The sequence below is a fragment of the Anas platyrhynchos genome, chromosome Z, assembly GCF_047663525.1.
Source record: "Anas platyrhynchos isolate ZD024472 breed Pekin duck chromosome Z, IASCAAS_PekinDuck_T2T, whole genome shotgun sequence".
In the NCBI taxonomy this organism is placed as follows: domain Eukaryota; kingdom Metazoa; phylum Chordata; class Aves; order Anseriformes; family Anatidae; genus Anas; species Anas platyrhynchos.
Window position 1 is genome coordinate 75,065,002 of NC_092621.1, and position 16,668 is coordinate 75,081,669.

Here is a 16,668-nt window from a genome sequence, read left to right on the forward strand (position 1 = left end):
ATTGATGTACTATGCTGTCATCTAAATTATTACTTTTTATAAAACGTAGAGCAAATTATTCTTTAGACTAATTCAGATAACTATTGGAAATGGGAGAAATTTACATGCAACATGGTAGGAGGATAAAGTCACACACATATATTTAATTGGTTATTACAATATTCCTGTATACAAGCTTACTATGATCTATGCATCTTTTAACCATGTCTAGTACAATCCGATCTGAGGTGTAATGTGACACTTCTGTGGAAAAAAAAAATAAAGAAAAAAAGTAGGTACAGATGGGAACATTTTAAACCAGTCAGACTGGTGCACACGGAATTTTGGAGCTAATGAATTCGGAAATAACTTGTGTCATGAGACAATGCATGAATTTGATATGATTAAGAGGAACAAAAGATATTTGAGAACAGTGCAGACACGGCCTCGAAGCAATATAAGACATTAAAGAATTTGGACATACTAGTTTCCTTTTGTACCTGCAAAAAAATAGCAGTGCGTTCATCTATTGTCAACACAACATATCGATCTGTGTCTCCAAATAGCCTCAAGGAGTGACTGCAGCTTCTTTCAACAAAGGTAATGCTGTAACTGAACAAGTCAAAATCTGATCTTAAACCTCGGTTAAGTAAAATAATGAGATTTTCTTAAAGGAAACGAATAACAAATTTCTTAATATAATTTATATATATATATATATATTTTTTTTACATACCATGACCTTTTAAATATGCTCAAGTTAACTTTGAGGCACATTCAAAGAATAAACATCAATGTAGCAGTGACATATTGAAATACTACTAGATTAATTCAATTGCATTTTTAACTGCATGGAATATGACCTTGCTAAAAAGATCTTGAACTTGTCAAAAACTATGTAATACAGAAATTAAGATAAAAAAACAAGCAAATATATACTTACATTGAAGTTTCTGGAATAACAATTAAAATCTCCTGATCTTCTTTTGGAGTAATTAAGTGTATATTGCTTTTCTTTTCTTTCTTCCACAATTGTGCAGCACAGGGAAAGCAAGTTGAATGAAAGATCCCTGACTGCCATTTGAATTATCCTATTTTTTTTCTAAGTGAAAGCAAACTGCCAGCAGCAAAACATCCCTTCATCAGCTGTGCTAGGGAAGACTCATTGAATTAGCATCACATGCTTAGAGCTTTAGAAGAGTCTTGGCTGACTAAGGAAGAAGTTGAGAACAAACAACAGTCACACTACTTGGTCTCATCCCTGGGAAATACAAGGGACCTAAACCTGAATCTGCCAGCAGTAAGTCTCCTAGAGACTTTTGTGGACTGTGTATTCAGTCTTGAACAACAACAAAAAGAGTGACCTGTAAGCATCTCAGACAAAGAGCTATGAGCTCTGTTGTTTCAATTGATTTATCTATTTATTTCCTTGGTGCTAAGATCTAGTGGGAAAATACCGAAAAGCAGCTCCTATTATTTAGCTTATGGTCAGGCTGAACAGTGAATCTGAACAGGTCAGTGTATGTCAAAAAGCAGATGTCAAATTGAATATTCAAATTTTAAACATCAAAAATTTCTTTTTATTATTCTTTGCCTGCTAAGCTGCAGTTGCAGCTCTAAAATGCCTTCACAGCTGACTCTAGGATCCAAACCGGCAAGTCTCTTCGGCAGCATGGTGAAATCAACTATACGTATCTCTGGCACTTGGTTTAAAAGTTGACACTGCTGTGTCTCCTATTTCTTTCTTCTCCCCCTTTTCTCCCCTTGTGATAGAAGATACTTTTAATAGATACTTATTATGAGAAAAAGCAAAATGCAAGAAAATATTGTCCAAAAAAAATAATCCACATGCATAATGATTTACAAACTTGCATATGTTTGTACAGGCTGAAGTTACTCAAGATTTAGTGACTATTAAGCTTTAGTTTTTACAAATACTTTTTAAAATTTAGCTTGTTCCAAAAACTGTGATGCATCATAAAACGAAATGAAATTTGTACTTTTTTCCACAGCTCTGGTACTTAACAACCTCCCCCCCCCCAGTCACAAAGCAGTTTATACAAAGAATTAAATACAAAGTCTTCAAAGCACAAAGAAAGAGTGAAGCAAAAAATTTTTTGTGATAACATTGTGACTTTCAGGGAAAAGTAGACAACTTAAAAAGTTGTTTTAATCAAAAGTTCCAGCTCATCATTAAAATTAACCAATCAGCCAATTTTGCTCTGGTTGACGTCCTTGTGAATATATAGAATTAAGGCATGGGCTTCGGTAGAGAAGTTATCATTTTGTCTCTTGCTAATTCACTAATTGCAGTAGCATATCCTTTATAGCTATGTAGATTATATATATCCTGGAAAACTGAAAGTAATTAGTCATTAGTAAATAAGTCATTTTCACTCACTTGGATTCCAAAAGCTGAAGAAAATCAGGTATATTAAGAAGACCTTCAGTTGTGAGAAACACATAGGGAATCTGTACCTCCAGAAGAAAGGAACCACAGTGATTCCCTGAAACAGTGTATATACATAATAGTTTCATAACTAAAAAGAAAACATGTTTCATGTTTTTATACATTTCATGTATTTAAATGGATGTATCTTTTATAAATGCTGCTTTTATTCATCCCCATTAAAATACTTCCATTATGTCCTTTTTCTTCTTTCTCCAAAATTAAACTCTCCTGAGTCCCTTTCAAACTAAGCTGTAGCTTATATTCTTTTAGATCAACATTCCCTTAGGATGAGGAAGGGTGGATACAGCTTGTATCAACAGTAAACAACTTGTAAACTTGGCAGTAGTCTTTTATAAGAGATCAACATTTACTACCACATCCTGACCAAAACTAAGCTCACATCCTAAGACCAACACTTTCCTAACTTTCTGTACAGATAAACCAGCACTATTTGCTTAGCTTTACCCTTCATAACTTATGACTCATTCTCTTCCACAAACACCTGCATGCAGTATTTCAGAGAACTGAAAATGCTTTCCTTTAATATGCCAGCCTAACTGTTTATTACAAGTCTGGAGAGTGCTTACCCATTTGTCTTGTTTCAGGGAGGGTGGTTTTAAAAGTCATGTAAGTAATATTTAGATTTTCACACCGATTTTTCCAACAAGAATTTTCAGAATAGTCATATTCTATCACTAATGAGAAGTGAGTCCAAGGGAAGTCAGCTCCAATTTGCTGATTTTGTACAATAATACAGGAATATCTACTGAGGCTTAAGAAAACACAACAACAACAAATATCAAAAATTTGCTCAGGTAGAACTACACTAAGAACAAAATGAACATTTTTTTTACTTTGAAGAATTATAGTTGTTTAAAGTCATTTACAAAAAGATCTTACCCTTCCTAAATTTAAAAACCATAATTCTTCAAAAATTCATTTTAATATTAAAAGCTACACCCCTCCTCCAATTATTTGCTTAAATTATTTATATTTTCCAACATCATAATTTTTCATATTTGAACTTTTTTTTTTTTTTTTTTTACCCACTTTTTCTAAAACACTCATGAGCAACTCTGAATCTTACAACTAAGCATTTTACTAGAGTTTTGGCAAACTTCTCTCAGAATGAAGCTGTAGATCCATATTCTGGAATTTTTACCCTGACAGGATACTTCCATAAAAATGAACAAAGGTTTCACTAAAGCTAGTCCTGAGTAGGGAGTTCAGGCTATGTTCTTAAACATCCAGAATTTAACTTACCTGCTTACAACATCTTTGCAGCCTAGGAAGGTTCCTTTTTTCTCATAATTCAAATCGATAGCTTTTAAACCTGCACAGAAAGAGTTAAAGCCTTAATCATATAAATGAGCTTCTGCTGGTATGCACAGCAGCAAGCAGTAAAGTGGAACAACACAGTCTATTAACATTTTTGTATTACATTGTCTGTCTTCATTAAGTCCTACATAATTTCAGTTTGTATTGCAGTAGTAAATATAATGATTTGGAGACTTCCATTTCTGAACTGAAGGCAGAAGTAATGTGAACTAGATTCTGTCTCATAACTGAAGTATTATTTCTGATTACTTTCAAATGAAAAATAAAAAGCTAGTATAAAAGGCAACATTTTTAGTCCATTTAGCTTTTAAATTCCTTTATGCATTCTGTATGCTTCAAATCTCACAAATATATCTGGAAGATGTAGCTAAAAATGGATATTTGTGTAACACAAATGCCTCTCTTGAAAAGTTTACTTAGTTGGATTGACTTGTGTTTGCAACCAAGCTTTAACACATTAAAACAAATCAAATACTTTCCATTAAATATCATTATAATTAGTGAAAGCATCGTGAACATGCCTCCTCCCTTTCAAAACATTGTAAAAGATAGGCTTTCTTATTTTAAGAGCACAGGAAACTTAACTTTATTTTGAAAGGTGAAAGAACAATACAATACATGACCCTGTTGATATGGTTCAAGCAAGAAGGAATTACAAAAAGTGAGTTTTAAAAAGCAGTATGAAAGGAGTCAGCAGCATGCCCGAAACATAATACAGGCTCAAATAACAGTCTTCCTGAAACACATTTGTTTTACCAGCTGAATCTCTGATGTTGCACAAAAGATGAGCTTGTACAAAAATTACTCACGGGTAAAACAATGACAGTGTTACTTTTATCAGGGGGGCTTGGAAACAGAAAACAAATACTTTTTTTCTTGACAATAATAGTTTGCTACAGCTTATGCCCATATATTTAGCAAATTAACAAACAAGGCAGCGAAATCTGATGAAAGGAAATTACCTAAATACTCATGTAAAGTTTTATATTAGGGAGCTTAGCTAAGTCTTCTAAATTGTCCTTAAACTACTTTTAAGACACATGCCAGGAGGAAAACTTCTGACCCTCAATCGGATAAAAACAGAGAGACAATTTGACTGAGACAATTGACACAATTATAATTAGGCAATGGGGTGCCCACATCTCCTTCGTGTTCTGTTAAATAAATCTTTGACTTGACAGATGAGCTCTCATTCTCTGACAACAAAAAACAACATAAGAAAACTCCTAATCAGGGGAAAATACAATGACAAGAAATAAAAAGAGGTTTTCAGAAGAGTTTGGGAACAGAAAACAGTGAGAAAAGTATATAGAAAGGTCCCTGAGGAGGAGAAAAAAAGGAGAGACACCTGAAAAAAAAAAAAAAAGGCACACAAAAATAAAAGTAATTAAGCACAGACAAACAGCCCTTTATTTTTCTTTCAAAAATAGATTATGATAATTATTTACCTTCTACTGTAGATAAAGTGTGAACGAGAGCAGCTTTTTCTCTTTCAGAGTCCATTCTTGTTATGATTAGTATCTGGAAGAGGACAAATAAAAGTAGTTCTGGTACTGTAAAAATGTGCTTTCTACCTACCTACATCTTCCTTTCTCCTTTGCACAAAACCCATGAGATTGACTAGGCAGGCGACATGAATGGAAACCTCAGGACTTTCCAGAATGACAAGCGTACATGCGTATTATTACAAAGGCTGGAGAAATTACACTACAGAAGACATCAGTACCATAATTAAGTTTTATGAACAAAGCTCTTCTAGTAGAAATCTCAACCATGAACTTGTAATTCAAACTAAAAATGCTATTTGCAGATATTATCTAAAGACATTATGCCACAATACTACTGCTACACTAGACAGATTATTACTGTCACATTAGAGGATTACATACTGTCACATTTTAAGGACTTAAACTAAAGATATTTAGAATTCAGCCTGCAAGGTGGTGATGTACTGGGAGGCACAGGATGTACTGCTGAACTAGTTAGAAAGATTTTTCAGACTGAAAATGGAGTGTATTGAAGTCTTCCTGCCAAAGATACCTTATGTATGCCATTTGCCGAGGCGATCGGCTCCGGGGCAGACGCGTTCTGCAGCGGAGCGGGGGATCGGGCCAGGCAGGGCTAACTTTCCGGCATCGAGCCGACTTCAGGGAGCCGCCAGGACCCGGCAGCCCTCGTGAGGGAGGCTGACGAGGCGAAGGCGGAGCCAGCAGCGCCCCCTCCCCGGCCGTTCAAAAGCAGCCCCTAGGGAGCGCGAGCGACCAGGAGCGCGGCGACCAGGACGGGCAAACAGGGCGTGGCGCGTCAGAAGGGAGTGGCGCGGCAGTTCGCGCAGGAAGGGCGGAGAGCAACCCCCTCCCATAGGAACACCTGTTAACGACAGCCGTTAGCTAGGTGATAATGGTCTCCACCAGGCACGGTGCGCTCTCTAGGAGGTCGGTACACACCCAGACCGACTACCCGTTAAAGAATGCAGCAGTTCAGGTCACCGGATGCAGGGAGTGTCAGAGCCTGCTGCTGCCGTCGGCGGGAGGCAGAGACGCTGCGTGCATCAGGTGTGAGCAAGTGGATGACCTGGTCCGCATGGTGGCGGAGTTCAAGGAGGAGGTGGAGAGGTTGAGGGCCATCAGGGAGTATGAGCGGGAGATAGACTGGTGGAGTAACTCCCTGCAGGGCGTCAAGGAGAGGTACCGGGCTGAGACAACCCAAATGGGGGTGGACCCCCTGCCCTGTCACCGTCGGGCAGAGGGAGGGGATCTGGGAGTTGAAGAGGAATGGAGACAGGTCCCTGCTCGACATGGCAGGCGATGCCCTCCCCTTCTGGCCCCACGTTCCCAGGTGCCCTTACAAAACAGGTTTGAGGCCCTGGAGACTGAGAGACCAGCAACTGAGGAAGAGATAGAAAGTGTACCCAGGAGGATGCCTAGGGCGAGGAGGTCGACTCCACGCATCAGGACTGCCTCCACTAAGAAAGACAGGAGGGTGATTGTTGTGGGAGACTCTGTCCTTAGGGGAACAGAGGGCCCTATTTGTCGGCCTGACCCTACCCGTAGGGAAGTCTGCTGCCTCCCTGGGGCCAGGGTCAGGGACGTTGCCAAGAAAGTCAAGCGCTTGGTACGGCCCACTGACTACTACCCGCTACTGGTCTTTCAGGCTGGTAGCGATGAAGTAGCAAAGAGAAGTCCGGAGGCGATCAAAAGAGACTTTAGGGATTTGGGGCGACAACTTAGAGGTTCAGGCGCGCAGGTTGTGTTTGCCTCTGTCCTTCCAATAGGGGGGATCGAAGCTGAAAGGTGTGCTGTTTGCATAAACTCGTGGCTTCGAGACTGGTGTGACCGGCAGAACTTTGGGTTCTTTGACCACGGGAAGGTCTATGCTACGCCGGGCCTGATGGCACTGAATGGGATGGGCCTCTCTCGGAGAGGGGTAAGGATCTTTGGTCAGGAGTTGGCAGGGCTGATAGATAGGGCTTTAAACTAGAGTCGAAGGGGGAAGGGGCTAAAACCAGGCACGCCGGTGAAGACCTAAGTACGCTAGAATCAGAGGGGCTGTGTGCCAGTGAGGTCCTTCGGTTAGATCCACAAGGTGCTGAGTGTAAGGAGACGCACCTGAAATGCTTCTACACAAACGCACGCAGTATGAGGAACAAAATGGATGAGCTAGAAGTCCTGGCCCAGTCCTGCAACTACAACATCATCGGCATAAGCGAAACCTGGTGGGATGAGTCCTGTGACTGGGGTGTTGCGATAGATGGTTACAGGCTCTTCAGGAGGGACAGGCAGGGTAGGCGAGGTGGTGGGGTGGCGATGTATGTGAAGCAGGGGCTGGACTGTGTGGAACTTCAGGTCGGCGATGGCAAAGTTGAGAGCCTCTGGGTAAGGATCAAGGGACGAACGAATAAAGGGGATGTCGTTGTGGGAGTTTATTACAGACCGCCTGGCCAGGACGATAGCGCCGATAAATTATTCTTTACAGAACTAAGAGAGGCCTCGAGATTAACTCCCCTTGTCCTTATGGGGAACTTCAACTTGCCAGACGTTAACTGGGAGTGCCACATGGCTGACATGAGCAAGTCCAGGAGGTTCATGAAGCACCTAGATGATAACTTCTTGGTGCAGGTGCTAACGGAGCCAACTAGGAAAGGTGCCCTCCTAGACCTGTTGCTAGAAAACAGAGAGGGTCTGGTGGGAGATGTGGTGATTGGTGGCCGCCTCGGTCATAGTGACCATGAAGTGGTTGTGTTCAAAATGTACGGTGACAGAAGGAAAAGTGCCACCAAAACCTCATCCCTAGATATGGGAAAGGCGGACTTCAGGCTGCTCAGGGAACTAGTCAGCAAGGTCCCCTGGGAAGCTGCTCTTGAAGGCCTTGATGTCCACCAGTGCTGGTCATTCTTTAAGCGATGCCTCCTAGAAGCACAAGATCAGGCAATTCCTAAATATCGCAAGTCAGGCAGGCGCGGCAGGAGGCCGGCGTGGCTGACCAGGAACATTCTAATGGAGATTAGGCGGAAACAGAGAGTGTTTCGCTACTGGAAGGAGGGCCAGGTGTCATGGAAAGAATACAGGGATGCTGTTCGTATTTGTAGGAAGAAAATTCGTGTGGCTAAAGCACACCGAGAGTTGAAGCTGGCTGTGTCTGTGAGAGAAAATAAAAAGGTTTTTTTTAGATATGTGAATGGAAAAAGGAGAACTAAAGAATACATAGGGCCGCTCCTTGATAGGGAAGGTCTTCTCACAGACGATGACATAGGCAAAGCAGAGACACTTAACGCCTTCTTTGCCTCTGTCTTCAATGCCGATGATGGGCTTCGGGACCCAGGGTGCCCTGAGCTGGAGGACCGGGACGGTGGGGATGACAAACTCCCAACCAACTCTGAACGTGTGCGGGATTTGCTACTCCACCTGGATCCCTACAAGTCCATGGGTCCGGATGGGATTCATCCCCGGGTGCTGAAGGAGCTGGCGGACGTCATCGTGGAACCTCTCTCAATTATTTTTCAACAATCCTGGGAGTCTGGAGAGGTCCCGGTAGACTGGAAGCTGGCAAATGTTGTGCCGATTTTCAAGAAGGGTCAGAAAGAAGACCCTAGCAATTACAGGCCTGTCAGTCTCACGTCAGTGCCTGGTAAAATCATGGAGAAGATGGTTCTCGAACGTATTGAGGCGCACCTGGGGGACAAAGCAGTCATTGGTCCCAGCCAGCATGGGTTTGTGAAGGGTAGGTCCTGCCTAACTAACCTGATTTCCTTTTATGATAAGATCACCCGTATGGTGGACCAAGGGAAACCAGCTGATGTGATTTTTTTGGACTTCAGCAAGGCTTTTGACACGGTTTCCCATAGGATCCTACTGGACAAAATGTCCACCATACAGCTAAATAAAAACATCATATGATGGGTGAGCAATTGGCTAACGGGCAGGGCCCAAAGGGTTATGGTAAATGGGGCTGCGTCAGGCTGGCGGGCAGTCACCAGTGGGGTCCCTCAAGGCTCCATTTTAGGGCCGGTACTTTTCAATATTTTTATAAACGATCTGGATGTAGGAATAGAAGGTATTTTGAGCAAGTTTGCTGATGACACCAAACTTGGAGGAGTTGTGGACTCGAATGAGGGTGGAAAGGCCTTGCAGAGGGATCTGGATAGGTTGGAGAGCTGGGCGATCACCAACCGCATGAAGTTCAATAAGAGCAAGTGCCGGGTCCTGCACCTGGGACGGGGAAACCCTGGCTGCACATACAGACTGGGCGATGAGACGCTGGAGAGCAGCCTAGAAGAGAGGGATCTGGGGGTCGTGGTAGACAGCAAGTTGAATCCAGCAGTGTGCCCTGGCAGCCAGGAGGGCCAACCGTGTCCTGGGGTGCATCAAGCACGGCATCGCTAGTAGGTCGAGGGAGGTGATTGTCCCGCTCTACTCTGCGCTGGTGCGGCCTCACCTCGAGTACTGTGTGCAGTTCTGGGCACCACAGTATAAAAAGGACATGAAACTGTTGGAGAGTGTCCAGAGGAGGGCTACGAAGATGGTGAAAGGCCTGGAGGGGAAGACGTACGAGGAACGGCTGAGGGCACTGGGCCTGTTCAGCCTGGAGAAGAGGAGGCTGAGGGGAGACCTCATTGCAGTCTACAACTTCCTCGTAAGGGGGTGTCGAGAGGCAGGAGACCTTTTCTCCATTAACACCAGCGACAGGACCCGCGGGAACGGGGTTAAGCTGAGGCAGGGGAAGTTTAGGCTTGACATCAGGAGGGGGTTCTTCACAGAGAGAGTGGTTGCACACTGGAACAGGCTCCCCAGGGAAGTGGTCACTGCACCGAGCCTGACTGAATTTAAGAAGAGATTGGACTGTGCACTTAGTCACATGGTCTGAACTTTTGGGTAGACCTGTGCGGTGTCAAGAGTTGGACTTGATGATCCTTAAGGGTCCCTTCCAACTCAGGATATTCTATGATTCTATGATTCTGTGTTTGAGACTCATTAAATACTGGTGAGGATGGAAACGCTGGTAAGGATTACAATCTACCAAACTGTCATTTTTTTTTTTTTTTTAATCACTACTGGAGAAGGTGTTTTACTTTGTCCACTATTTCAAATGATACAGACTGAACTTGTGTTGCACAATCAAAGTATTTAAATAAGAATGTGTATACCCATATGAGACTTTGAGTTTCAGGTAGCATCATCTCTGAATGATGGAACTTTCATTGGCACTTTTCATGGTATACACAAGGTAAGACTTTTAAGAAGACACATCTGACTCTAAGACCTAAAGGCACAAGGTAATTACACATGTAAATGTTGACACTGTGATAGATCTTATCAGAAGAGATATCAGTCTGCCTGACAAGCTTAAAGGAAACATCAGTTTCCACATGTTGGTGCATGGATCAGTCACCTGACAACACACTGGCTTGTTTTGAAGCAGTTTTGCAGTTTTAAAACTACATTTTAAAATGATGACCTATTTTTCTTTGTTTTGTTTTGTTTTTCCCCACACCACCCAATAACATTATACCTTGCAGTGAGCTAGATGACATTGTTACTGATATCCTATATAGTCCAGAAACAAAATGAAAGAAAAAGATCAGAAGCTCACTTCAAATTTGTTTCTTCTATTTTGTTAGGCACTCCTTGCTTACAAAGAAAATTCTGCATTATAATCCTGTATCAATAATAATTTTGTTGAATAAAAGAATAACCAGACTACTGTATTTCACATTGTATTAACTGATGCTGATGCCATGTGACAGAGTAGGAAATGAGTTATATAATAGAGCTTTCATTTCTCATTAAAGCTGGAATGAAAGCTCCTCCTATTCTGTTTGATTGATACTGAATGTCAGTGAATAATGCATAATCATATAATTGTGAATAAAATCACACAAACTCTTGAATTTCACAGGTACATATGCACAATCTCAAGTTTAAGTCAAGCAAGCAAGTCAACACTCAGGAGAGTTATATTTAGAAATCACATCCAGTGGAGTTCAGAAGAAAGTCAAAATTGTCACTGAGCTCACACGCAGATGAGAAAGTTGTGAAACATCTCCTAGTACAGCATAATCCTACTACCAGAAAGCAAAATGTGTTACTGTTATGAACAAGAAAATGATGCTGTAATCAGCTTAGAGGGAATACTGAAGGACAGGCATCGAGACAATCAATGACATTTTGTTTTGGTTGTTTCATTTCCACTTTGAATTTCATTACAACAGCTTCTCGCACACGCCTCTGGACTGCACCTGCATGAGGGGCAATCCCAATGACAAAAACAGGTGGGGAGATGAGTGGATGAGGGCAGCCCTGTGGAGAAGTACCTGGTGGTATTGGTGGATGAAAAACTGAGCACAAGCCAGCAGTGCAGGCTTAGAGCCCAGAAAGCCAGTTGTGTTGCATTGTTTTAACGCAGTTGTCTGCATTAAAAGAAGCGTGGCCAGCAGGGTGAGGGAGGTGATTGTCCCCTTCTGCTCTGCCCTTGTGAGACCAGGGGTCAAGCAGAGGCTGTGGATAACAATATCCATACACTGCAGGGTGTCTGTGCTCTGAACATCACCATACAAGTACCCCATTCTGACTTGTGACATGGCTCTCTGAACCAGAAGAAGATTGGAGCTGTCAAATAAAAAGTTATAATGCAATTTTCAGTAAGTATTGTAATGCAAATATTTACTAGAGGAACAAAACCACCTGCACTAAAACGAAGCCCATCCAATATTAAAAGTTTTATACATGTTATTTCACTCTTGCAGCAAGGGGAGATCTGGTGAAACACAAACCTGCACTGCTTCTGATAGAGGTCTTAAATTTTATGTTATCCTTACTTAACAGATACCATGAATTGGAAAGGTAATTAAAGATTCCTTCCATAAACCAACTCTCATTGAAAGATGGTTTTGTAACAGTTAATACATTTTAATCAGTTTCATTTGTGTAAAGAGATTGTTTACATTTCTAACCTTAGCACTGCATTCCTCTCCATAACTTTGCATCCAATTTAACATTTGACGCTGAAGTTCTGTTATTTTGGGACTGATTTCATGCTTTTTCTGGCTGCTGTACTGTACAATCTTCAGCTGCCTCCAGATATTATCCAAACAGGATTCTAAGATGTTTTTATAGATATCCTTTGCTTTAGACAAATATCCTAAACCAAGAAAAAATGCAATTGCAGAGACAAAAGGTATTTGCCAAGGCTTGCATTTATTTAAATCTACACATATGTTTAAAATATGGTGGTACCTTGCACAAAAATGCTGAAAATTTAATTGCTGACCAATATGGAAGAGTATTATTATGACTAATCAGGTATATAAGTGCCCTTTATACATCTGCCAAACATCCCATAATGTCTTCTATATGATTTCAACTAGAGTTATAGAACACAGCTTTCTATAGCTGCAGATACCAGAACTGTGTTCTTAAATTTAATTAGTCTATATGGTTTATACTAAAAAACTCCCACTCTCTAAAGCTTTACTTGTCCCATGTTTTCATCACTCTGTGTGTATTATCACAATTACTTCTCATCCCCGAATAATGCCCTTTGCATATAAATCGTGAACAACACCAGGGTTATTCGAAAATGCATAAAGCAAAAAATAGATCTAAGAAACCTATGTGATGAATCAGACGTCACAGCACAAGATCACAACAGTACTGAGAACCACAGGGCCTATTTAGTACGTCTCAACTTTTCTAAGATCTTTTTTACTTGTGCAGATTCCTGTGGCAGGTGTTACTGGGCTCTGGATGGACAGGTACTGTGTAATTCTGAAATGTATGAATAATGTATGAATGCTTCTGCTACAACTCAACAAAGCAGGAAAAACTTCTCCTCCTGTTTCCCTCCTCCTCCTTTTGAATACAATCAACACAGAAAATAACTTCTTAGAACCCATGTATTCATTCTGTATTTTCTTCCGCTTTTTTAGGGCTAAGAAGTATTTAAGCAAATATGAAATTATTTCTTTTCCCAGCAGCTCAGTTTATGGGTGATGTTTTCATTTTAAGTCAATTTTAAGGAAAACCCACCGTTAATGGATAATTCAGAGTAACTGAAGTTAGAAACTCTGAACTGTCTATCTCCTTTGATAAACAGAAGGAGCCTGAATTTAGGGCATTCAAAGCGCACTTATGAATCTACCCTGATAGATCTTTCTGAAAATTCACAATACACAGCTATGGGAACTTGAAAAGCTTAACATTATGACTTCAGGCATAAAATTAGGTTACTAAGAACTTTCATATTCAAAATCAAAATAGCATAATAGCAGAAAAGCACAAAAAACAGCCTGAGTCCAGTACTAAGAATTGGACTGTAAGTTCAAACTCCCTGCTTTGTTATATGCTTGTTAAATAGTATTTAAGATTTGCTTTAAATGCACCTGCTTTGAAGTACCTCATTCTCCATGAGCCTAGGAATATTTCTAAATGGAAATTACTCCAACTTCTCAGAAGGTGGATTGTAAACAACAAAGGATCTGTCATGTTTGCATGTTCCTCAGTTTCTACACAGTGTTTACAAGGAAACCTGTCATTCTGGGAGACCAGTAAACACATCATGTTATGTGGAAATTCATACAAAAGTTTCTTAGGCAAATCCATGTAATAACATAAGCAGTGCATACATACCACCAAAGTCCAATTTCTTGTGAATTCACACCTCATGATGGAACAGAAATAAGGAAGCAAAGGGAGCTGAAAATTGCACTGAAGCTACGGTAGAGGTTTACTGATGGTGAACTTGCACAGCTTACAGACATGAGGAAAGGACTGCAGAATACATGCAGAACACAGGGATTCTGGGTATCATGGTTCACTAATTAAAACAAACCTAGTGCTGTGTCCAAGCCACACGTTAATAGAAGGTCTCGAACTGTCACCAATAGATGCACCAGAGCAGCATGTCTGAACAGCATGATCTCTTTCTCATCTACTTTACCTTTACAAATAGAAGACATAAGTGTGGTCTATATAACATTTCAGAAATCACACTATACTTATGAAAATAATTTAAAAGATCTCAATCTCTCATAATTTTCATTAAAAACAACTGAACTGACATAACCTTGAAAGGCTAGTGGTGATTGAAATAGGTATGACACAGCATAACTTTCCCATGATATCTGATCCAAAGCAAGTGGCACACAGGAAACCTGTGATTTTTGAAAGTTGTGTAGGTATAGATGGTGTCTGCTGGAGGAGGCTATAACAGTTCCCCCAGGTCTGCCACCAAATTCACATTGCCCTGCTGATTTTTTTAAGGCAATCTTCAAATGCACACAGAAACTAATAAATTCCCTATCTTTTGGTCCTTCATACAAGCCCAAGTATTGATGTTACTATTTCCTCATGTGACTAGTCAAATAACTAAAATTTTCAGTACAACTGTAACTCCATCTAACTCATTTTCCAAATATTTTGGAAACTTTTCCAAGAAATCAAAATGACAGATTATCCATTAATCAATAAACAATTTCAAATGAGTGATAACCTCAAATTGAACATTTCATAGAACCCTTTCAACAAATCTTAAACTGTAAAAGTCACATTCTTTATGAGAAATTATTATTACCCTGCAAGTCATCACATATATCATGAGAAAAGTTCCCACTGACTTCCAGTAAAGATCCATTTAATGTCTAAGTTTCTGATATTCCCTTATCCACATCCAATTAACCTTTTCTGATATGAATCTTTAAATTTGGTTATGATTTGGAGGACATCTTTGACTCACAGAGTAAATCAAATAATTTATGAGATACATATTCTATATTCTATACACACTTTGAATAAATCTTAAGGACCTGACTGAACAGGGGGGAGTTAATAGTCTAAAGAAGGAATGCATTTTTGAGAATTGCACACAGGAAGTGGTATAGTTCATTATCTTAAGAAAGAAAAGATGTGAGTGTTGCAGCGTAAGTGGACTAATGAATGAAAAGCAGACTTAAAGACAGTAGTAAAAAAGATTGAGGGAAATAATTAGCTAGTTCTGTTTATTAGGGTCAACATAGATTTTAGTTCAAAAATACAAGTTATGTGCTTAGGAAGGAAAAGAACACAATACATTTTAAAATGAAATTCAGTTAGAATACTTGTATTATAATATTTAGGTAAATAAATGCAATGATGAAAAGCTATGAGATGTCATTTTGGACATAAACAAGGAAATCAACTACAGTAACCGTATGGGATAATCTGCTGAAAGTTTTATCATTAATTTATCAAACACCTTGAACTGTGTGTCACCAATTAAACCCATATTAATATTGCAGATGAAAAACATTGACTTTTTAAAGACATACCTTCTTTAAAACGATCGCATATCACTTTCTCCTGCTGTTTTAAGAAAAACCTTGTGTGATCAAATTTTATGCTGTCAAAGCTCCAACTTATAGAAGCAAGAACACCAAGATGTGTCAAATCTTTTAAAATAGGGGCGGCTGCTCCTTCCAACAGACAGTATGCCTGGTATTGGCTTTCTGGATAACACAACAAAGAAAACATAGTAACAAAGTTTGGTTTCATATAGTGGACAAGGATATTCAAGAGACCTACTAAAGCAGAAAGAACACTGTCCTCCTCATGAAAGCTGTAACATTAATGGAAAAACAAATGTTCAGCATGGTGCAGAGCATATCTGCTGGGTCATAGAATCAAGTTGCTCCTCCCAGTAGGTAACTGTATTATTCCATCCACTTTACAAAGTGATCAAACTCCATGATGGATAGTTAGGAATTTTGACTCCACTACTATTGTTTAGCTACCTCCTTCCACTCAGTAGTCTGCACTTAGACTTAATTTATATCCATTTGTTACTATAACTTCAACTTATACAGACCTTCTCCTTTCTTGGCATTTAACTTCACTTGTCTTTGTCTAGCAAACCTAAGCAAGTCAATCTCTCAGTGCCTTCATAATTTCATGGGTTCTCTGTGGCTATTCTACAATTCCCTCTGAATTACAACCGAGTTCTTTACTATTAGAGTCCAGGATGAGCTGCTAAATGCTGAATGAGTCAAAAGGTCGATTTTTTCCACAGTGAAGAGGTTGAAATTCTTTACTACCCATTTTTAACATGTACATCATTACAGTTGAGTTGACCTTGTCAACAAGATGAGATTTCTGTGAGTATTCACTTTCCAGGATTTATTATTATTTTTCAAAAACTGTTTCAACTGACCTAGATGAATAATCTGATTTGACTAACAGTTGACCTAAGTTTATCTAGACAGTGCATTATCTCCTAACAGTTAACAATGTCATATTTTTAAGCATTCTAAAAGAAAGGTATATTATTATGACCAGTTCTTCATCCTGTATGGATATAGGTCAGATACTGTGGTATTTTGGATGCACACTGATTTAATTCAGGCATTCCTGCATTTATGTATCATTTTCTTT

The 16,668-nt window shown here is 40.0% G+C and overlaps 1 protein-coding gene across 4 annotated transcripts in view; it reads right to left on the minus strand.

Annotated features, from left to right (window-relative positions):
* Positions 1 to 16,668, minus strand: part of SHOC1 (shortage in chiasmata 1) — a 51,642-nt gene that overhangs the window by 10,797 nt on the left and 24,177 nt on the right. For 3 of the 4 annotated variants that reach the window (XM_072031559.1, XM_072031558.1, XM_072031560.1), the window contains exons 15-22: positions 15,570 to 15,746; positions 14,096 to 14,203; positions 12,219 to 12,406; positions 5,218 to 5,290; positions 3,695 to 3,764; positions 3,019 to 3,203; positions 2,381 to 2,486; positions 480 to 591 (exon numbers count right to left, since the gene is read on the minus strand). In XM_072031559.1, the coding sequence (XP_071887660.1) occupies positions 480 to 591; positions 2,381 to 2,486; positions 3,019 to 3,203; positions 3,695 to 3,764; positions 5,218 to 5,290; positions 12,219 to 12,406; positions 14,096 to 14,203; positions 15,570 to 15,746 (1,019 nt within the window). The remainder of the gene's footprint in view (positions 1 to 479; positions 592 to 2,380; positions 2,487 to 3,018; positions 3,204 to 3,694; positions 3,765 to 5,217; positions 5,291 to 12,218; positions 12,407 to 14,095; positions 14,204 to 15,569; positions 15,747 to 16,668) is intronic. The other variant, XM_072031561.1, reaches the window with a different exon arrangement.